We start from the raw sequence: 25630 nt of genomic DNA, 5'->3' as shown, positions 1-25630 counted from the left end.
ACAAATGCGAACGTGTTGAACTCTCTCGAACTTACTATTTTATCTCGATTTGCACGATAATGTTCATAAAAGTAATTTATATGTAAATCCATTAGCAAAAATAACGTCGAGATATATTTGATATTTGCAGCTTACACATTTATTAAAATATTTATTAATCTGATTGTTACGAAATAATTATAACGAATAAATATCATCTTAGATATTCCCGTTCTAGAATTCAATGTTTCAAAACTATTTTAATTCATTTTTTATCTTTAAATGATTTAGCAAATAATATAAAATTAGATTAATGATATAATTTTAATTTATCTCAAATATTTAACTTTATTTGTTCTTACACAGAGAGGATTAATGCAACCATTATATCAATGCCATCGATGTTGCCTCTGCAAATAGCTTGCTATTCCATTAAGCAACTGCAGCCATTAATACTGTGCAATATCGTAGCCGAAATGTCTCAAATATGAATCACGTCATTGAATTGCATTTTAAGTAATGTGATTAAATGCGTGATTTAATTTTGTGAATGATCAATTGTTATCGAGAATGATTTATTCTTTGAATTTAGAAGTACATCAATTTTCCACTGTTTGATATAAAAGCAATTTTTTTTTCTCCAAAGATTGTTCAAATGAGCTGCAAATGTGTCATTTCCTTATAAAAAATTTTTATTAACTTTGAAATCGATCTTTTCGTTATTATATCTTTTCTTTCTTTTCGTTATCTCAAAAGTGCTAATTTTTGTACTTATGTCACTTTTTTATCAACACGCGATATGTAGACAGATATCAAAACTTGTAATAGCTTCAAAGAAGAAAGAAGAAAGATATATAGGTGATGTATAACTCTGAGATCATAATTCTACTTTACTTACTTCGAACATGGCATAACTTTATTATACGAAATAAGGAATAGAAGTTACTTTCATTTCATTCATACGATTACCTCGTACACGTTTACTCTTCTATTTGAACATTGATGTTTCTTTTCTTCTTTCACGAAGAAAGTTTCCAACTTTTTTGATGTAATAACATTCAGTATTCTTAATTATTTACATTATTGATATTTATATATTATAAAAATATCTAAATGTACTACTTTTTCGTATTATTTAATTTAAAATAATATATTCAAGCTTTATTGTATATACATATATACATTTAAAAAAATTATATATATATATATATTAAATTTTATTTAAGGAAGTTATTTACATCAATATTGAAAGATTGAAAAAATATGATTAATAATCTAAATACTTGATTGCTTGATAATCGGCTATGTATTAGGTGTTGGAATTAATTCGTAGCGTTTTACAAAGTATTTATAAGTTTTAAAAGTACTTTCATTAATGTATTTTTTAATGCTCATGTGAAATAAATAACATTCTTTCATTAAAAAACGCTACGAATTAATTCCAACACCTAATATATATGCACGCGATATTATTTTTGGATTAAAATAATTCTTACATGAAGTAGTTAATACATTTAACAACCGGACAACTCTATCTTTCACGTGTCAGCGATTTCGTGTCCGCGCTCACACTTGCGCACCTGCGCTCGTAAGATAGATTCTCGGTAACTCCAGTGGTCACGTGTACGCGATGGTTAAAGTCGCGCAGACCACCACACAGTCGCGATAAAGAAAAAGGAAACCCTTGGGACCTTTCATCACCACTGACGCCATGAATTCGCGTGCCTTGGACACATTTTCTACACCCGATTCTGGCTGCAAAGCACCGTTACTATTGAGGTAAAAAAAAAAGTGATGTAGAAATCGATGCGCGCGTTGTTTCTTACTTGAAACAGTCAGTTTTATATTCTGTTTTATTAATTTTTTGTAATTTTTAATTTAAAGACAATTAAATTAATTACAACTTTGTTGAAACCTCTCTGAAATATAAAATAAAATTACATACATAAAATAAAATTAAAGTATCTCATTTGATTTTCATATTTATGTAGTTTATGGTTAACAAGCGAGTTATTTTTAATTTTTTTTTCTTGTAATCGAGTACCTTTTTCACTCTCTTTCTTTCTGAAAATTATCAAAATTATTGAGTTTGTTTCAAAAATATGTTGTTTATTTTTACTAATGCATTGCGATGTCTCTGATTATAAAACTTTATTAAGGAGCAATAAAGAACTAACAGATCTTTGTATTTGAGGAGAAATGTTGCGATAATTTTTATAATTTAATCTATCTTTAAATGATTTTTAATTAGGAGACCAATAAGATGGATATCTTCCTATTTTTATTAAGTCTCCTGTCTACCTTTTTATTTCATATTTACTTATATAATTCTATAACTTTAATTTCACTCTATAATTTCAATTGTCATTTTTATGTCTGCGAATATATTGTAATAAGCAAAATCGCATATTATCGTATATTATCATAGTATTTATAATCGTAGAAATGATACAAACTATTATATATATTTTTATTGTCTTAGTTTAAACATCAAATAATGCCTTTTTTGTTTATTAATTGTAATTTATAAGAAAATCATTTTTATATTTACATAACGAAATTGAAATATGAAATTCTTAATAACTAGTAATAACTGTTGCTCTCCCGTATTAACGCAAAAAGAAAAAAAACATCAGTTTCAAGGAAGAGCACAGTTCGCACATAATTTTCCAATATTCAAGAGGCATCAAATCGGATCGAGGCGTACAAAAATATTATTTTCATCGAGTCGCATTACCCCCTGGTGTTTTATGTAGTTTGAAATGCAATCGTCCTACAAACATCCCTACAAATACATTCTAGGCGACGAACTTTTATTTTCTTGAACGAGATTCTCTTCAATGAATATATACGTCAGAACAAGAAAACATACAATTTTATTCGATACCGTATTATACATACATTTAAAAGATCATGGAATATTTTGAATTATAACGCGTATTACTGCGATTTTAATTAACTCCGGAAAGTTGATTTTAACATAATTGCAATTATAACATTCTATCGTAATAATGGATCAAAAATTTTACTTATTGTGAAAATTTTATTAGCTAATGTAGATAATAACGCGCGCACGCGTTATGTGTGTGTGTGTGTGTGTGTTTTATTTCAAACATAATTGTCGAATATTTCATAAAATATAAAAGATACAGAAAAAAATGTTTCAGATAAAAGTTGTCCGGTCTGAAGAGATGCAAATATTGCTAAAATTAATTTTTGAAAAAATTTTTCAAGATCATAGAGGTTACAGCCATTTTTAAATAGAATTGTATGATTTTTTTTTACATAACATGATTTCTCTGATTAGTCCGCATATAAAAATATTAAGTTAACGCTATTGAAAAATCAATAGTTTACGAGATATTTTATATTTTATACTAGCACATATTTACACGAAATATTAAATATATTGTAAATTATTGATTTTTTGATAACTTTATTTTAATACTTTTATATTCGGAATAATCAAAGGAATTATATTATGTAAAAAAATCATATAATTCCAATTTAAAAAAAATGCCTCTATATAAAAAATTGACTATTTCAAAAATTAATTTTACCAATGTCTGTGCCTTTTGTATTTTTCATATTTCCCGAGATATTCAACTCATTATATTCGAAATAAATAAAACATCTTGTATATCTATATATATATAGAGCTTTGCTTTCGAAATGATCAAACGTTATTTGCAAATATTTTCCAGTTTCCATATTTATCTCATACTTCAAACGAATAGGAAATATTCGTTACTTTATTAATCTACATTAGAGCAAGCAAAATATCGAGCGAGAGAGCGCGCAATTTGGTTCGACGAACGTCTATATATTAAATAAGCATTAAGAATAGCATATCCGAGAGAGATCGTATGCGTACAGTTAATCGACGTATTGTCTGCTGTAGCCAACGTTTATGCTAAACGAATCGTGTAACGTTGATCCCTATTATTCTTTCACAAAGGCAACCGCGGACACTTGCTGCTAATTAACATGAATTAACATGAGAAAGAGGATCACGAGATTCTGCCAATGGTAATTCAAATGACTAAGCTAAAGGATGAAGCAAAAGAGAGAGTGAAAGACAGAGATAGCTACGAAGAGAGAAGAGGAAGGCTCATCAAGGTTAACGAACGGGGAGATGATTTCGTTTGTCATTTATTTAACCAATTGACGCTGGTGAGCAACCATTCGTGGTGGACGCCATGGAGTACCGTGTTATAGTTTAGTGCAGCAGCTGCACGCTAAAGCAGCAGACTCCGGCGCAGTGTCGTGTACCATGTAGGCACAGCTACTCAGGTTAACCCGGCTAAAACGTTTCGCGCGGAAAGTACCGATTATGATTCATTAGCGTCGCCATTCTGGTCGAGAGATTCTCGCTGTTCTCTAACAAGAAAGTATGCGCGCGGAAAAGAGCTGCTACGCGAACAGCTTTGCCAGTGCATTTGAACGTTTAAGGTACACGCACACCACTCGCTGTATTGTAACTTCTTCTACCCGTAGAGAAAAGCGCATACGGTACAATGGCCCTTTCCGACATCATACATTTGATGAATCTAACAGCGTATTGTGCTACTCGAGCAGTTAACTCGACGTTTCGAGTACGTTAAATGCGAAAATGCGGATGCAGCATTGACGAATGTCGTAAATACAGAGCGTTAGTAATGTATGAGCACTTTGAATAAACTCGTAACTTTTAAAGCAAGAGAAAAAAAAAACTGAAAGAATATTGTTCTGCAGCGTGAAAGATAAAAGAATGAATACTTTTGTAATTTTCTTTGATACCGTTAATTCTCATTACAGAACTACGCTGATTATTCTCGTTTTGCGAATGCATTTAATATTGTACGCGAATTTTCTACGGATACCGCTTTGACAGCTTTTCTAAATGTATGACTTTAGACGTTTGTCAATTTCCTTGCGATTCTTCTCGAGTTGGCAAAGGTACCTCATAAAAACACTACGTAAAGGGCAAGAAGACGACACTTGTACTGGTTAGAGACGAAAAGTGCCGGCAAAGTCCTGTCATAGCCAAGCAATAAGGAGACGAAAGAGGATCATAAAGACGCATCGGACGTAACTCGATTATCCGCGCGAAAAGTACGAGCCGTTATACGACATAGTAATTCGAGAGCTCCCTCGTCCGTTTCGTTACCGTTCCCTTGTGTCGAGAGCGATTCTCCACTGTAATTTAATCGGCTGTCGATAGACGACAATGGCGGTCGTAATCTAAAATTACTTTTTAAGAAGGGTGTCTTTTCTCTTCTTCTTTCTTCTCTCTCTCTCTCTCTCTCTCTCTCTCTCTCTCTCTCTCTCATAACGACGTTTATTAGTACCAGACGGTGTCGAAACTGCCGTTACGAGTTCCTTTTTTTTTCGTCACAGCACACAAAAGTCCTACTAAAATGATGAGGATGGAGAGAAGCTGGCGCAGCTTGATTTGTGAAAAGCAATTCTCGTGTGATTGCTTCTTCTTGAAGGTTTGTAATGTTACACTTAACACGACGGAAAGTTGATGGAAGATAAAAAAGTCTTAAGAGTATAATAGACGGCGCCGTAAGCTTCAATGACTCGCATTTAATAAAGATCTAAACTCGTCTAATGACGTTCTTGTATAGTTATAGCTTCTTCGTAATTGCTTAATTATATGATTAATGAAAATTAACAAAAGTTTGATCTACACAAGAGCACCTACTTAATTATAAGAAAATGAACAAAAGTCTGATCTAAGAGTGGACAATGTCGTAAATTTGGATAACTCGCACTGACAAAGATCTAAGCTCATCTAACGATGTCCTTTTACAACTTTTTCTTGCTTATTTATACAATTTAACGAAAAATGTTTGTATCCGTAAATATCGCACGTGTTTTGACTATAGTTTCTGGTCGATTGGAAATTGTGCGTCTGACGTTAGGGAAAAAACAGTGATAACGATACGGCAATCTCACTCTGACAAATAAATGTACACTATCTTTTTGCAATCATAGACTTTGCAAAATATCCACAGTTGCATGTTTTTACCTATGGTTAATATCGATAGGTGCATCTATATGGGTCTTGTCGAATATGAGGACTTATCGAAAAACTATGATATTGAGATTCCGACGGGAAATAGAAGCTTTCGATTGCAAAAGCAATATTGTATACATTTTTGCGCTGTTATAGATCTCTTTCGGGGTTTGAACCTAACGTTGCTACTTGACAAACAAACGCGGTACCGATCTTTTCCAATCACAGTCTGCGAAGTCATGTCTGTATAATCAGTAAGTCTTGTGAATCCTGATCGAAATCGACTTTCCATTTACTCTCAATGTGTCAGAAGCTCGCCCATCGTTCTCAAGTCAATCGTATCTGCGATAGAATAATGGGAGCGTTTTGATTGAATACTTCCCTAAACAATTGTACGATCGATCCCCCTGCTCAGAAGTTCAAACAGTTTGGTAGCATGCATCTGAACCTACGGTCTTATCGTAAATTCGTGTTAAGGATGCCTACGCACGCCTGTTACTGATAGGGACCTGGAATGTAGGTCAGATAGTATCCTCTAATAACGTCGCGCATTAATAGGCTTACTTGCGGCCACGGCTGATGCGCGATAGGAGGGTGCATCGTATCTCTCGCGTCCCAGATTACCCGTGTACTTGAAAGCCTCTACGTATGTGTGGATCCGCGCAATGTGTATGTATTGTAACTTGTATGTATTGTCAGATTTTATGTCTCTGTGTATGCGATACTGTTGTTGTTTATTGTTGAAACCCATTTACATATGAGATACTAAACCTCACATTGACAGTCATAACATAAGAAATAGATTGATTCTTACAATTTTTTTTTTTTTTTTGAAAATGCTCTACTAAATCCAGAAGTTTATTCGTGTTTTTACTTAGTCAATTCTCGCCATACTTGATTATCATAAATATATTTCTTTTGAGACAATATGTAATGTTTGAGTTTAATTTAGTTTAGTTTTGGTAGAAACAATACAACATTTTTATCAATAAAAATATGATTTACTTTCTGAAATGCAAACGTTTTATTAAATTTTCCAAATCGAATCTAAGGTGTCATAAATTATTGAGACATAAATATAAAGTAGTATATTTACATTTTGGTAGATAGGCAAAGCGTGTACGAAGCTTATACGAAGTTGCATTTAAATGTCATCTAATGGAATGGAGATGAAACTAGATTCGACCTTTTATCAAGTAGAGACAATGCATATACAGTGCCTCTCTTGTTCTCCTCAACTGTGGGTAGGATTGCAGATTCTCGATATTTACGAATGATCCCGTGTGCATGGATAAACGACTTCGATACACACGAATGTCAAGAATATTGCATCGATAACCCGCGCATGAAATGCAGAGGAACCATTCGATGCATCGTCGTGTATGCATACGTGTATGGAGCATATCACGATCAATACCTCTGTTTCCTACTACGAGCATTTCCATATCTTTATGAAAGCTATTGCAAAACACACGTTGAAGACGAAACGAGAAACTTTGATAAGCGGAAATCAATCATTGAGCTTTGGCAAATTATATGGAATGCAAATAGATAACATAGTTTCTACAGGGCAATTTCGTGAATATTTCACATCTTGATAATTGCATTTCGCACAGTGAATTATCGTTATGCGCGTCAAAGACCTTTACTACAGTACGGTTTATGTCTGTGATTGCGTTACGAGAAAATATTTGCTTGAAATTTAGTTACATCAAATGCTCCATAACAACGACTAAAGCAGTACTACGTGAGTAAACGTTCGACCGAAGCTCCCCATTTCGTGTATGTTCTACTGACACGACGCCTAATGTGCATAAATTGTAAACCGAAGTGGATAAGAGCTGCGAAGCGCAAGTGCATCATCGATAATCTGTTTCGCTTCCATTTAAGCCAAAGACCCTTTCAGTCCCACTCATCGCTTTATTCGTTAAAAAATTTTTATACATATGTTTCTTTCTTTTTAGCATAAATTTTTCAGGCTCGCAATATGACGTAAAATATCACTTCTCTTTTAACGTGTCTATAAATGTACCTTCTATCATTTATTTACTTTTGGGGCCTTTCAACTTTTTCTCACATCTAGGAATTAATGATATTAATCTACATTCGATACACAACCATCAACATGCACCCGTAATATCCACATTCGTATTTCAACGTAATTCGGGACGCTGCACGATAAACGTTTTTACGCATCAATGAGTGTTATGACATGTATGGATAGAAATTATGAGAACGATTGATCGTGTTTGCGTCCCAATTAATAATTCGACTACCAGAATTCGTATAGCATAATAATAGTTATTGCTGTTCCATTATGAAAATGCCCCCGCATGTTTGAATGTCGACCGGTCCTGGCTTATCCTGCTTCAGTACAAAGGTTTGATTTTCGGTTTATGGCGAGAAGCTCGATTGCTGGACGCATACTAATTTGGTGCATGCGCCGATAATATACCGCTGGATCTGCTCGTGACAAACATAAAGGAGCTCAACAGCAAGGAATGTATCCATTATCTGCTGCATCTAAAGAGAATGTATCTAGCTATATGATCTGAATCTATATATAAAACATAAAAATTGTATGCTATCGAATTCAATTTACAATCTAAAGGAAAACTCTAAGTAAAAAATGTAGGTAATAAAAATAAAAATTTGAAAGAAACTTTTATTTCTTGAAACGTCTTCTAAAAATTAGAATTTTTAAAAAATATCGGATATCACAAGACTTTCAATCTTTTATAATATCGAAATACAATACGAACGATATAAAAAAAAAGAATTATCTCTTTATATATTCAGATAGTGAGATAGTTTAATCGTGGTAAATACCAGGAAACTTGCAGAATGCCCGATGTTAATAGGTGTCCGGAAGAACTCGTTGCAGCAGCGCTAAAGGGTCCTTTGTGGAGCTACGCATACGTTCCGAAATTCCTGCATTGCTGCTACATCCGCGTTCTCTGCACGGATATACCGGGCACGTTGTATCCGTCTATGTTGAAAGCGGAACTTTGAGGACAGGTTGAAAGAGCTGCCGTGCATTCTTCGAGAGCCGCTCGTTACGGGGGTTTCGTTACGAAGAATTTGACGGAAGAATTTGCTTCTGGACTGAAGCCAATCGAAACGTTCCTTTTGCTCTTTGAAAGAACATTTGATATTATCGTGAAAACTATAATGTAGCATGAAGTAACGCGAGGCTCACTCTATAACGAGAAAATATCTCATAAATATGTAAAACTTCAAAGATAAGAGATGGTTCGAGAAAATGCGTTACGTGTGTATGATCGATATCGCGAAAATTCTTCAGACTCTTAATATATATGTATGATATATTAATATAGCTTATCTTAGCATCACGCTGAAAATTATTATTGGCAAATTGCCAATTTTTAATAATTTGAAATTAAAAATAATTGCAATATGAAAATTGTGTATCACATACAAACGATATATATTTTATATGTATTAAAAATTATATGACAACTAGCATATTTCTTTATTAAATATAATATAACCTAACCAATTGTAATAAAATATTAACTAACAAATAATTTTTATTATTGCAGTTTAATACACCGAGATACAAGGCCAGAGCCAGCGATACGATGTTCGACTCTGAGAGGCGCGACTAGACTACCATCAGCACCAGACCATCGCAGTGAAGCTCGATTAAGGATAGACCCAAAAGTGTTGGTCTTTGTAGAAACTCTATACTCGAGGCTAGGCCGAGAGATAGCTGAGCTGCTAGTTTATAATCGAATAAAGTGAGTACGAACTATTTTTCTTTCGTAGCCAGCTAACACGAAGGATTGAACGGCTCTTCTTATTTATTGACGAAATAATTACGAGTCTATACAATTCACTGCAAACTGTTTTATTGCAACAGATAATTATAATTATAATTCATTTACCTAGACGGGTAAAACCTGACCTACTTGCATGCAGTCCCGTGTTTCGCATCGACCTGATTCAGGAAAAAAGATTCCACCCTAGCGATCTAAAAGTAGGTCGTCAACGTAAGCTTTCTTCGGAGTTCTCGGCCGTGATAGTTCATACTATTAGACAAAAAGTATATGGCTAATGGCACCCAGTTGCTGAAGAGTCGATCAATATCGTGACACATACTCCTGAACGTATCATGAGCTCGCTAGTTCGCAATCCTTTTTATTCGTAAACGTTTTACTTCTCTTTCATGAGAAAGAAAATGGTAAATGATCAAGAAATGGTAAATGAGTGGTATTCCATGAATTTGAAACAAACATCTTATTCTCGCATTTCTAAACGATACATCGATGGTAAATATATATGTTTACATTAATTTTACAAAATTGTTTGCTAAAATAAATTCTACTCATTGAGAATTTAGGAAAAATTTATAAATTATATTTTATTTGTAAAGCTACTGTGGGTTGTTTTATTTTTTACAACAAAAAAAACTCTTACGAATGTTCATCGGGAGAAAATATTTTAACATTTTTTTTTTGGAGCGGGAAAAAAACTATCCTAGATCTTGTTGTAATTCTCCCATAACGCTGATCCGAATTTTTCAAAAAATTCCCGGCATTTATCATTCCGCGACGGAGATTCCGCAAATCCCGGTTTTACTACATCGTCGGCGATGTTATTTCGTGAATGTCGGTATAAAAATTAGAAATGTAGATTTCTCGACCATCGTAAAGTCCCGACAGTTTTTACGTTATTATACGGGTTCCGCGAATATTTTAAAACCATTTTTCCTATCTGGGAAATCAGAAATTGGCACAATGTCGATTCACAAATATCGCGAAATCAATTACTTCGTTTTGTACAATCACCTTAACTTCATACTCAATTCGATGTACTGAATCTTTACATTTTGAAGAATGAAATATCTTTTATAAAATTACCGCGAGGATTGGAATAAGATATACTAATAATAGAGAAGATAAAATGCAGCAGAAAATAATCCTTCATTTAGAGCTAGAATATTCCACATTTCAGTATGCAATTTTGCATGGTTACATGAATATTGTTAATATGTAACAATATAAATTATTAACAGGTAAACATAGAGGGTGGTAGTATAAGTACTCCGATATTTGGATGACTTGTTAAATAAATATAAACGCACGATAAATAGAGAACAAACATAACATGGTATAACTATATAAGCTGTATTGGGCAAAATTTCGTATCTATGTACAACTACGCGCGAGATTTCATGTTTCCATTCCGCTAAAATTGCATGATACGAGCGTGCCTGAAAAGTTTGAATTCGCTATTGGGGATGTGGTATATCGTGACTTCATGATGTGCATTCCTTAAACGGTAATAGCCGAGCCAAAAGCCTGTTATAGAAGTCGAGGGATGTATAGGACCACTTGAAACTTTGACGCTCGATGAGACAGAACTTAAGCTGGATGTGTCCCCGGATTTCGAAATAGGATAAGGTCCTAAGAGAGATCAACAGTGGCAGAAAGAGAGAGAGAGAGAGAGAGAGAGAGAGAGAGAGAGAGAGAATGAAAGATGAAAAGGGAGAGAGAAGAATAAGGGCGGAACTCGCCTACGTATTCTCTCTCGATTATCTCCTGATTCTTCCGCAGTTGATGAAATAGTAATGACGGGATAATGCGATCCGTTGCCTGCTTCCGCAGACCTTCGCGCTTATCGGGAATTATAGTGGCGCAGCAGCGTGACACGGTGCACATGAGAGAGCACATTGTAGTTTAGAGCTCAACACGAGATAGAGACGAATAGCGATTAGGGGGCTTGCACCATCCTTCGCCGTAGGAGGAACGAATAACATGCGGCGTATAACACGGCTTGATACGAAGTGAACATGCGGGGTGTGCGTATCCCCGTAAACTAGCGTGTGATGAAGCAGTGTGTTCTCACCTATGTGTGCGTGTGTGTGTGTATGTGTGTGAGAGGGCATATCGGTATGCCGATATGATCGGAAAGGTAACCAACAGCCCGGGCATCAGTGATACGCGCTCACGAGAGAGCACGAGAGAACCACCAACCAAGCTCGTCGCGGTGGTATCTCATTTGCTTTATCCGGCGCAATTTCATAATCGATACCGGCGCCTGAAGGTAAGGGGGGAGGCAGGGGATCGTCCACGCTGGCCGCATAGCCACCTATCCACCTATATATACGGCGTCAGGCAAATTTTGTTGTCGGAGATTGCGAAGTGCAGATATGGAAAGCGTCGCGCCAGATCGTGTTCCGCCGCGAGCCGCGTACTATGTACACGTACGTGTACGTCGACGCACAACGGTGTACATAATGAAATATTTATTGATGCGCCGTGTTCCCTTTGCGTGTAGAAGAGCATCGCTATGTCTGCCTTACGCCGTCTATATATACATGCGCGTAATGCGATATGGAAAAGTTTTGAATCTGGAATCCAGCTGCGCTAGATAAAATGCGATATCTTGCCCCGGGATACTCTTTCGAGCCTGGGACGTAAGAAAAATAGGGGCGGAGGAAGAAGTTTCTATAAGCGAGTTGAGTTTTCAACCCGTTTTACCTTACATACGAGCAGCGTCTGTTTTATCTTGCCTGCAGCTTTTATTGCTTATTAACTGCTTTTATGTGCACTCATATCACTTTATCGATTATGCCCACATCACGGACGATGAATAATGCAGATACAAAACATACAAGATGCTTCAAATTACTGAAAGTCTGTTCTGTCGACTTTTACGTAAAGATTTTATTGTAAGATACAAAATGAATATTAGAATGTATATTGTGTATACGAAGAATTGCTTGGTATTGAAAATTAATCTCTTTATGGAGGTAAACTTCAATAAGAAGAGTCACAAAGGAAAACTTTCATAAAGAATACAGAAATTCCGATTTAACACGACTTCCTGGCGCATATGAAAATCGATCAAACAGTCAAGTGTCAATTGTGTTTATCGCCGGTATTCTATTCGACACATGACAATCAATCGAATTCTCTTTCATCCTTCGCCATATTTTTAGTTCATTCCCCATTGATAGGATTTCTCGATGCATATCTATCTATCGAGAAGTCTTCGATAAAAGTTCGCGTGTTATCAGCGTGAAGAAAGAAGTCTTCTCGATCAAGAGAACGGTGATATCGATTACGCTACTCCGATACCAGCATGTCATCTCCCTTGAGTTATGTATATCCCAATATACTAACATAACTTGCGCGACGTGGTCTTCGTTAAGCTGGAATCACACGATGCTTGATTTCTTGAATGATAAGCATGCATGTTGCTATACTTGCTTTAATGCATGAACATATTCTAAAGATGCGATCCACTTAACGCTGCAAATGTTTCGTTGATTAATCAGAAAAAAGAACCTTACTAGTTGATCAATCAAAGAATACTTCAAAATATTGTATTTGCAGCATTGAGTGGATTGCACTCACCTCTATAGGGAAAGAACGATTTTGCTGAAAATCACATCTAAAAATTTAGCTGGCTACAGATCAGAAAATAATTTTGTTGGACCAGCAAACTAATTACATGGGAATTTTAAGCATGATGAGCAAAAAATTTTAAACATTCTTGCAATCGATTTCAGCAAAATTATTTTCCAACAACATTATTTTTAAATCTGCATCTAATTAAATTTTTAAATACTTCAGCAAAACCTCTCTGTGTAAAAATACGTGCATCAGAACAGGCATAGTAGCATGCACGCTTATCGTTCAAGAAACCGTGCGTCGTTTGATTCCAGCTTTATCCTTATCATCGACAAAGAGAAAAAAAAGATGACGACCGTGTGAAACATAAACGTTCCACGTCGCGTATCGTCGAGGCGAGCGTGATCAATCTCTGTGACGCATATTTTTTCATCGCACGCATCGGCGAGTCTCATCTCAAATCCGTCTTTTCATTTCGCGACTCATCTCGCCTTTGTTCCGTCACGCTTCTGGCACAGAAAGTTGCCTCGCAGTTTCTCTTGATTTCTCGCCCGTTTCCCGCGTATTCTCGGGTCTGGATACTCCCGTATATTCCGTTGGAACTCCTACGAAAAATAGATGAATACAGTGTCACGGATCCGAAGGGTGTCTTGTTGGTAACACGCGGAGACGCCACGGTGTTAAGCTATCTTACCTTATCGCACTGCACGAATTACGGCGCATTTTTAACTTCTCCATAATTTATAGGAGAGAAAACGGTGTTATGTACACGTGCCCGCTGTGTATGCACGCACGGGGCTGAATTTTTAATAGCGGCTGTGCCCGTCTCCGTGATTTCCGGCACACACGTTTATAATATGCGCGATACGGTCGTTCGCGCGGAAGTAACATCTCGGCGCGGAGGTATTTCGGAATTACGGGGAAAAATATGCGGCGTTTATTCAACCTTTCGCAGAGGAGAACCACCACCGATGGTGGCTTCGAGGGAGATCGCGCTGCCGTTTATTTTCAAACCGTAGAAGAAAGTCAACGTCTGTCACGTAAACCCCGCTATTTATATCAAGCTAAGTTGCGTATAACGTGTACGAGTGTCGCGTAATTACTTGAAATATTACCGCCTTGAATAAGATAAAGAGGTATTGTACATGGTTCTCGAAAAAGGTACAACGCCGCTCGCGCTATAAGGTTTGATTTCATTCCTTAGTCGCTGCAGCTTCCACCTAATACAAACGTTACAACCGGGAACCTCTTGATATATTACCAGCATAAATTCTTGTAATTCAGAAAAATACGTAAGATATAATTATACGATAGTTGTACCAATTAGAGAAGGTATTGTTCGGGTACAGAGAAATTTTATGACATTGTGACGATGACTGTTCAGTCTCACGTTTTATATCGTACCTCTTTTATCCGCTTTTCCGAGCGTTACAGTTCGCAAATATACCCGCGGCGTAAAAATAACACAGCTAGTCTGTGGTATCTCCATAATTAAATGGACGATGCAGCTAATAATACGACCAGGAACAGACAGTTATCGTGACATAAGTAATGCAAACCCGATGGTATAAGAGCAAGAAACTTCCGTTTGATATGACGAAGACAGTGATATTGATTCAGCTATGTAGAATATTTTTAAACATCACATGTTGACTATTTTTACTATTTGTACATAATGTATAATTTGCATAAGAAGGGAGAGCTGTAAAATTATTTTTGAAACAATGTTTTTCTTTAGTATATTTTTCTTTAGCAGTGATTTTTTTGTCTCAATGTTTTTGTCGATTAATTACACTTAATTTCGGACATTAGATTATAAAATGCACATAGTTTATAATAGTCTTTAATCTGTGAATGGTCATCTGGAATGTTTTTATATAGTGGCGAAACAATGTGAATGTAAAATATTATTTTCAATGTATATTGTTTTATATATATTTTCTTTTTTAATAATTATGTTTTACTATTTAACTTTTAAATACACAATTCTATCGAAAACTCGCAATAAAAAAGCATTATATTAATATAATAAAAATTTTTATTTTTTAGAAATATTATTATAAGCTACTTAAATGTGCTTATTCCGTTCAATATTTGTTTGGTTCAAAGAATTGTGATTAAATATTTATAATGTTCCCAAATATTAATAAATCTGAAAATAATATATAATGTATTGTCAATATAGTGATTTTAATTGAAATGTAAAAACATTCCAGATTTTATGTAATCGCATTTATGTAAAAATAATCAGATGGCTATTCTCAGGTTTAGGAAATAACTTTTAACCCTTTATGTAAGAAAAAAACTTAAATTTAGATTGTCTCACTGATTGTGAGAAAAATGTTTGATTGGATTAATTGAAATTTTGGTTGAAAATGAACGAATCAGAATTTTCCGGTTGATTCTACTGGTTGTGATAACCAGAATTTTGATTGATATAATCGGAATTTTCTGGGTCGTTCAAGTAAACCTTTTTCTCAGTGTAAGGATTGAAATAGGTACTAAGGGATGATTGACGATGTGGTGGAATACCAGTAGATTTAAGGTTTTCGGAAACGCAGAAAAGTACCACTGTTTACACACGATGTACTTGTTCCTTTACATGGATTTGTCAGCATTTATGAACGTGACAGTCTCCGCTCGTTTGTATTCGGATCTACCAGCTATTAGAGATTTCTACCTGTCGCCTCACTAGCCCACTCTCTTCTCAAAGAGTTACACGTCGTTGAACACGTATTGGGACATTACTATACTGTACACATGCATATTCTCGCGCACATCGCGACATGATGTATGACCGACAACGGCCGGACTTCGCGGATTTCCGTTCGAAATAAATATGTATCTGTCCGACGCATCGTTACATACGACATGACGAAGGTCTTGCGCTAGAAATATATTTTTCTCCACCCGACACCCGCCGCATACGGGAGGAACAAGTAGGATAAAAAAGTATCCAAGCGGTCTTGTGCTGAACTATCACTTTGCAAATCGCATTAATAACTTTCCGACGCACATCGTAATAATATTTAGTTAACGATTAATGCAACAGCGATATTTTGACGCTCTTCGTGAAACGAAGGTAAATTTTTTAAAGTAACTTTTAACTCTTTGAAGCTAAAGTCTATTGGAAGCACTCAATTATGTTCTTCATATTACATCTACTAATTTGAATTTTGTTATTAAAATAATTTTGTTATTAAGATAAATTTAGTATTTATTTTTTTATATGAGTTATGTCATTTTTATTTCTTAAAAATAATTAATGCTTTTTGATCAACATATATTAAATTTCAGACTCAGTATTAATAATTGTATTACAGATTTTGACTGCAGTTCCGGAAGATTAAAGATTTAAATAATTCACACATCAAGCGATATTTTCTCTTCGATTTATAATCATAGGATTTATTATTTCTGAATACGATATTTCATATTGAATTTTTTCCCGAATAACTGAAGTGACAAGCGTAGAAATATTGTCATGAAATAACTTGAAATAACTTTTATGTTGAATTTATGCCAATGGATAACATGATTTACTTACTTCTCGCCGGTAGCATTAGTCACAATCGTTAAATGGAATTCGTAATCCTTGTCGAGATAACGCATACACATGATGATTCAGTCCTGTCGGTTTGGCACTATTTCCACTCGTTAGAGTCATTACATTGTAATCTCCCCTACCATATTAAATATATGGCGGATATGAATAACTATTTTACATATATATATATACATATATACATATTTATCTATTTGCTAATATGCGTATACAGAGTAAAGAGATTGATTTTATTATGCGGGAAAATTATATCAACACAAGTACACAAAATAATAATATATATCCAATTTAATGCGGACTACCGAATATTTGCAAATCGATCATCGTGCATATTAATTCATCTTTTAATATTTTAATTAGTAATCGAGCGGTCATATCATAAACATTTATTATGGAAGGAAAAAAAAGATTAAATCTCATTTATATGATTTTTCATTTTTAATAACCATACCCAGGGATGGGCAGTATTTGAAATATATGTATTTAAAATATGTATTTAAATATATTTTTGTATTTTGTATTTCAATACTTTTTTTAAAGTATTTTATATTTTGCATTTAAATACTTTTTTTTTTTTAGTATTTTGTATTTTAAATTTGTAAATATTAAGTACAGTTAAATTATGTAAAACTTTTTTTGATGAAAGAGTTAAAACGCACCATTATTGACTCAATTTAAAATTCTGTTTCATGCATGATGCATTATTTCTTTGTTTACATTTGGTGAACAATCTCTAGCGTTGTGTCTCAACCATGAATAGACATATTTGAAATACAATATGTATTTAAAATACGTATTTAAATACATTTTTATTTTATTGAGAGTATTTTGTATTTCGTATTTGGATACTTTTTTGAGTATTTTGCCCTCCTCTGACCAATTATGTATAACTACTGTGCATATATAAATATAACATACTCTTTTGCCTAGTGAACGAATACTATGGAAATTCTCATAGAGAAATAGATCAGTTGCTAAACGAAACGAGTATTGCTGAAAGATTGGCGGATGTAAAACAAACTACCTGAGTACTCGAGTCAGGAACCGCGAGAGGGTCGCTAAATTAAAACCCTCATCAAGGATTCAAACAAATTCCAGTTCTATGTCGAACAGATTAGGGCCCTGGGCTGTGCCAATTCGAGACTGCCGTTTTAAGCCGGCGGAAATCAAGCGGGTGAATTACCGGCTTGATTAATACTCTCGGCGGTTTTCGCCTAATTATCCCGGGAGCCCTGTAATTAATGGCAGTCGGGGAAGCGCTACCCGAGCTAATCGTATTTTTATTTCCACGTACGGAAAAGTGGCGGTTTTGGATTGATAAATTCTCGTGGGACAGAGATTCAAAAGAGACACCACGAAAATAAGGCGAGCAATTAATACGGACTGAGAAAGCAATGAAAGCCGACCAATTGGAAAACAATTATAGCGGTGATCGATACAAAAGTGTCGCGAGAAAAAGCGGAAAATTCATCTTCTCTCAGTAGAAGATTGATTGTAGCCCGCTTGCCCGTTCTCAGAACCGTAATAATTATCGCCATGCTCAATTACGTCGTTGCGTACCTGTCCAATCGTAAAATCCTTCATTTGTTTTGACCTCGCAATCAGTGCTGCTGCCGGTCGTTTCTCGTGCCTTCTCATATCATCGAAATAATTTTTCTTCATTTGACCTACGTATCGTGTCGACCAAGATAAAAGAACCATTCTTTCTAGCTAAATTTTCTCGATAGAAATTTCATCAACATACAAGTACATAAAAATTAAAGCCGCAAAAACATTTAATATGCATTGCTGATTAACGTACATTTAAAATTAAATTATTATTAATTATAAATTAATTTTTGAAAAGTCGTTTTTAAATAAGTTTTAAGTGTTAACATTCTTACTTTTTATCATCATTAATGACTGTAGACACGAATCTACAAATAGTATTAGATTTAGTTAGTGTTAGATTTAGCAGTTATTAAAATGGTTGTCGGTAATATTGAAAATAATATGTTAGAAAAAGTTTTTTCGTTAAAAAAAATTAAGTTTTATATTTAATTCAAATGCGCATTTCAAAAATATTAATCTTTAGGATTACTAATATTTCTCATCAATAAAATAAATTTACACATATTTTGTTAATACACATACACATTTTATTTATACTCATTAAAAATTGTAGATTTTCCTTTTTTCAATGCAATTTTTGTTTCTTCAATAATTGAATACATTCGAGACAGCTTACTTTCAATAACTTCCCGTGGGACACCCTGTCGTTTACTTTAATTTTTATAGTAAATTTACAGATTACAAAATATTTTAAGATCATAACAAAGAACATACACTGAAAAAAAAAAAATGATTGCTGCAACAATTTAGATATTTAAATATGGCATTTTTATATGGCTGCAGCAACCAGTTTTTGGTTATAGCAGTAAATTTTTAGTTAGCCTATCAAAATCATATACTGACATTGCGGATAAGCTAACAGCCATATAAAAATGCTATGCCATATTTTACCATTTATTTGTTACAGCAACCAATCTTTTCTTTCAGTGTAGTATCAAACACGAGAAGTAAAGCAAAACATTCAGGTTTCGCAATCAGCAAAAGTTCTATAACAAACAATTGAAAATTTATTAAAACATCGTAATTATTACCGTAATGGTTAATTATATTTTTTTACATGCTAATTTACTGCTTACTAAACCGCTCACAAAATTTCGACATTCTTTATGATATTAATTCCATTGTTAAACCTTATATCTGTATTTTTTCTCATTTGTAAAACGTAGCCGTGATTACACGGCTTCCATGTGAGTAGAATTTCACATTTCCGTTATAGTAGAAACGTTTCTCTTCCCGGCTGACCCGTTTAATTGTCTCGACAGGTTTCACCGAATTTCGTTGTGGTTACATGTTCCTCCCGCCCTTTCCACCTTCGCAACCTCCACGGACGCGACATATAGAGTGTCGGCGTAATAAATACGTCTCCACCCTGTCTTCGAATGTCACTTCCGCCTGGGAAAGCGCGGAAATTCAGCGAGACGACGTAATTTTGCAACGTGCAACGCATCCACATGTGTCGGGTCGTGAACGTTTCGCGGTCGGATCGTTTTATGTATTTACCCTCCGCACTCGTGGATGCCTTTCCGTGCGAATAATTTTCGACGGATTTATTAATTACGCGTTTCAATCATTTTGTATGTTTTCCGCGTATTTTCGTGGTTCAACGAGCGACTGGCATTGCGAATTTATTACTTTCATACGACGGGTGGAAAAGGGGAAAATGATTTATTTGTCGAATTAATGAAAAGGCAACAAAAGTGGTAATCGCCTTTACAAAGATACACAATTTTGATATCACGGTAAACGAAGAATTTATCGAACTTTAATAATCACCTCCGTCACGAAAAATAGCCTTCAGTCTTGAAAGGACAGAGGAAAGATCGATTAATTATTACTCGGTTTGGATCTCGTCAAAATACACGATAACGCAAAATGAAATGCAGGAAAAAAAGAAATAAACCGAGACCGAACAGGACAGAACGTGAACTATGAGAGCAGAGAGCGTTATTACTCTTTGATCTGTACCTCTCCAGAAAATGGAGTTCCACGGGTGAAATGCATAAATAGCAAAGCCGTATTTCTTTGTGATCCTTCGTTCTGCGCCTTCGATCAGGTCTCAAAACACGTTTGCAGCGGCGTCGAAGGGTCGTCGGGATCTCGCGCGAGAGAAGACGAAACGTGTAAAGGGGATCAAAGGCGCAGGGAAGCCCGAGAAATTCATAAAGCGCTTCTTAAGCTGGCATAGAAGAACATCAGTCAGTGACCTTCTTGCGTCGGCGAACGATCCGGCTTGCCCTCAAGAGGATTCGCTGAGAGTTCGTTTAGTCGGAACGGCAGTCGATGCCTCCGTACGCCAGAGTTCAAAGCTCCCTTGGAACGTCGACGGATATCACCCCCCTCTTTTTGCCAGATATCCCTCGCGGAACTTTCAAGCCCGCTACATCCGAGTACCCCTCTTATCGACCTCCATTCAATCGTCGGATGAACCCCACACCCGCGCCTTCCTTCTCGCGGATCTCCCATTCTTTCTCTTTGTCTTCAGCTAAAGACTAGAGGGATTGAGATAATACGACTTGTCCGTAACCGCGATCGAAGCCGATAGAAATCTGAGAAGCTGAAAAATGTGGTTAAACGGCGCATTACACGCGGCGCGTGAAAGAGATTTTTCTTGCTAATACTTTTCTCGCTTTAATATTATAAATAAATCGAATTGCAATAAATCGAATTTTCTGCAATATTTATGTTATATGCTACAATATTATTAATAGATGTAAGTTCTTAAAATATTAGATATTCATAATGCCTTTAAAAATAAATATTTATCTTTTTTCAAAATTTTCATGAAATTTTCATGATATCTGTTTCAAAATTATTAATTTTTTATTGCAACGTACAGTATCATTTGCAAAGCCTATATATATTATAAATCATATTTATATACAGATTCTTCATATAATTAATAATCGAATATTCTGATTAATCGAATATGTCGACATATTAATATTACTAAAATAATTCAAAAACATACACTAATGAAAAATATGTCAGATATCGGTAACTTTCCTGTTCTGATTGACATGATATTTGGTCAGTCACACCTTATTAATATTTTATAAAGAGAAACGGATTTAATTTATTAATAACACGTACTTTCAGCAGATTGGCACATGAAAAATAAATGCTGCTGCCACCATCGATTTCCATATTAATATATTTTTTGATGGAATAATATTCTATCATTTTCATCATTTACATATATTTTAATCTTTTTAACATAATTACAGAGTGATACTGGTGATATTCATTCGCAAAAGGCGTGTGTGTGTGTCACTAATTGCATATTCTGTATGCACAAAATGCCCAAACACATTGATATTGTATTTCTTTTTAGCTGTGGATTTTCTCGCTAATTCTCTATATCTTTTTTAACAATAAAGATTCGATGACTCTTCGAGGACTCTTGAATTACAAGCACGCTTACAATAAACGTAGAGATTTTCTCTATTAATTAAATTTTCTAAAACTTCTCCTTATCAACAGATTTTTTTCTGTTTTACCTCGAATGAATCTTTCTTTAACGAAAATATCAAAAGTTCGATCGCTCTTGAGTTATAAGCAATTTACAGCGAAAAAGATTTCCTCTAATGAGATTTCTCTAATTAAATTTTCTCCCAAACTTTTTCAGTTTATTTTATTAACAAAAATTTGAGTGCATGTCATATTGGATATTAAAAAGTTTGAAGCGACCAATTACGAGACGCTATATATTGGATATTTCAAGATTCGATTGAAATGATTGAAAAGTTAAATCTTGAGGCAAATCAGCAAATATCGTTAAAGAGATCTGATTTTTCATCGTTAAATAAAAAAAAATCGCGAGTTCAGCGTAATCGCAGTGCGCAAATGCTGGCGCGGTAACGAACGAAAAGGATCGACATTAACTGCATGAAGTGAAGAGGTTTACGACTGTCCATCAAGATTTCAAATCGTTTGCAGCGCGAGCATTCTCCCAACTTTCCGTGAAAACTCAACTTTTGTAGGAATACATAATTTCGCTCTTCGGCAACGTGCAGAAACGGTTGTTGATGAACGAGGCAGCCTGCCGGGTGCTCGCCGCTCTTCTTCGACGCTGCAACTTATATATCGTGCCCGATGAAACGACTCGCGTCAAGTTGCTAACATTCACAAGGATTAAACTGCGATATTACCGTTTCTTTGAACTGCAGCTTCCCGAGGAACACTACGTAAAACGACGTGAATAGGCTATGAAATTAACTTCTGCCACTCGTCCATGCCTCGCAGATAAATCACGCGAGACTGGATTCCTCAAAGACGTGCACCGCACGGTACAATCGGGAAATCGCTGATTCACTCGGCGATCTATTCTCTTCGCTTCTCTCTTTGGTGAGGTCGCATTAAGCTCAAGATCGAATTTCAACTACGCACGAGAACAAATCAAATATCGTTCGCTGGTATATAAATGTCTCTAGAACGGATTTGAATTATACATGAAAAAGAAGATGAAATATTCGGTTACTCCAATGTAACTTATCTCCAATGTAATATCTAAAATGTATTATATATTTTTATCTCCTCTAAATCGTCTTTTTTATTTTTTTATTTTTTTATTTTCGATGACTGCAAAAAGATTTAAGGACTTTGATAAAAATTATCTTATTAGAAATTATTGAGTTTTTTGCGCATTAAATGATGACAACTCTATAAACGGGATTTGATATCGCTATAAGTTTGGCGTCCCCTTTCGCTTAGGTCCAATCAACGAAAGTTAGAAATAACTACAAGCTGTTTTCTTTGCTTGCAGCTGTTTCGAAAATCTCATAAAGCATGACCGAGTTAAGGAATTAAACTGCACAACTGGCGAAAAGTGGCGAATTGTCGAAAGAACTTCTCAAAATCCAATAAGTGCAGTACAGAGGAAAGATTGAAACATCTTAAACATTGTGGAACGAAACTAGCAATCGCAATGTTACTATTATATTTGACAATTATAATTATTAAAGATTATTTTCTTTTTTTACAAAGATAAATTAACAATTATGATACTTGATGATCTATATTTAAGACGGGATGTACGTTTTAAAAGAGAGCAAACTTTTTAAATTGCTTTCTCGCGAAACCGACTATTTATCGTTCCTAGTTTCATCTATTATTTAGAGAGGTTCGCATCCAACGTTGAATCAAGAAAGATCTTTCCCTCTAAGCTAAGCTGGAGATCCCCCTTGAACCTCCGAGCACCCTTCTTTCTACCGTAAGACTTCTATTCAATTCCGAATGAATTTCCAGCCCTCTCACATGCTTTCTATTTAGCGCTCCACCTTTATTCATGGAAAGGGTCGAACACAGACAAAACGGCATAATAAAGTCTACGTACGATCGCATTCCACGAAGGGGATAACCTCTACCCTATACGGTTTTCTCGACACAAAGCTACGTACGTATGTATTATAATTATCCACCAGACGTATATGTATTACCACTATTCACATATGTTTTTTTTCTTTTAGGCTTAAACGACTAAAGCACAATGAAAAGAATACGCGAAATATTAAAACAAAATTGTTCAGTCGATCAGTAGACCGGAAAAGTTTCTGATAAAGCATCATATATGATTTAAATATGCACCGCTATATAAGAGTACTTTTAATGAGTTGTTCACATTTTAAAATCGATATAACAATTCCCTCGCTAATTTATATATGCTAATTTCAATATAACAAGAAAGTTTTTAAAAGATCAGAGGTAACATTTCTAAAACTGAAATATTAAAGCAATTCAACTATAATTATCTATATAATAAAATATTTAAGAATACAAAATATATACTTGTGATAATTTAAAAAATTTATATCATGTAACATTATATTGTATTACAAAAAGATTTAAAAGCTTATAATATGATATTTAAATCGCTAAAAATATATACGTATTAATGCAATATGAATTTGAAGAAAAATGAAATAAAAATTATATCATAAAAAAGCATGATGATAAAACAATTTATAACTGGGTTTGATTTTCTGTTACAATATCTTAACTATTTTCCAAAAATGGTAGCCTTTGTCGGGCTTCGGAAGAAAAATGAATCTTTTATGAACCAATACATGTAGAAAGTGCACGAGTCTCTTTAGGACACCTCTTACAAGTTTGATTCGAAGAAAGGCCGAACCATCTTGTGATGAAGAATCATCATTGCCTTGAAGGTACCCTTAAAATATTCCCTCGAAAACACTCTACTCGAGAGAGCCTGTCCTGTACTGATCCGAATATCCGTTACATCTCCACAACTTTGTATGGTTTTCTGTCACGATTGGCACTCTTGCTCGTAACTTTGTTTCCCAATTTCGTTGCCACATCGCCTACCAACTGCGCATACAAACTTATCGGATCGTGCACAAAATTTCACAAAACTTGTCTCAGCAAACGGGGTTCTTTTCTCCCTTCCTCCCCCCTTTTTCTCCGACCAAACTAGGGAAGAAGCATCGATGCGACGCCAGTCGGGGTCGTCGCTTTTCTCCCGTAACGGTATGATTTATTCAGAAGATGGGAGACGTACACTTGATAGCTCTCAAAGCACAACCTGCAAAGTATCACCGTCTCGAATCACCGGCTTCGCTGCCCCCATCGGTGTATTCTAATCAAAGGCGTATCCTGACGTGCTCAAATCTCATCTAATTTTGACTCGGGCATGAAACGAGATGAGAACGATAAACCTTTCGCCGAGACTTGATAGTACGACTCATGAATTAACGAGTAAGCGATATCTCGGATTAAATGGCAATTTATTATGACATAATTGATCGAGTTATTCAGAGAGAGACGTTATTAGAGATTCTAATGCTCTAAAACGTAACTGAGTTGCTTGCAATGCAAATTAAAATTAATGTTATAAAAAAACATAAAATAAAAATAATCAACGGAATTGCTTTGACATACTGTACAAAATGTTTGATTTTAAATACGTTATTTGCTCAAATAAATGCAGAAGACTATGTGACATAAATCATTTTTAAATTATTCGGGGTATTCTCGAGAAATTGACGTGCAGTAAATATCTGTACAATAGGGACACGGCTAAGACGTCGCATACAAAATAACGGTGACAGACAAGGTAACTCGTGGGATCCGAAA

The 25630-nt window shown here is 34.9% G+C and overlaps 1 protein-coding gene across 1 annotated transcript in view; it reads left to right on the top strand.

Moving 5' to 3' along the window:
- The window catches only part of sfl (N-deacetylase and N-sulfotransferase sfl), a 125367-nt gene that overhangs the window by 64050 nt on the left and 35687 nt on the right, over nt 1-25630 (top strand). The window contains exon 3 of the mRNA XM_011065819.2: nt 9547-9744. Coding sequence (XP_011064121.1) covers nt 9547-9744 — 198 coding nt within the window. The remainder of the gene's footprint in view (nt 1-9546; nt 9745-25630) is intronic.

This window comes from Acromyrmex echinatior, chromosome 2 (assembly GCF_024713525.1).
Source record: "Acromyrmex echinatior isolate Ae372 chromosome 2, ASM2471352v2, whole genome shotgun sequence".
Classification (NCBI taxonomy): Eukaryota; Metazoa; Arthropoda; class Insecta; order Hymenoptera; family Formicidae; genus Acromyrmex; species Acromyrmex echinatior.
Note: the sequence above shows the minus strand (reverse complement) of the source record. Positions and strands in the feature narration are given on the sequence as shown.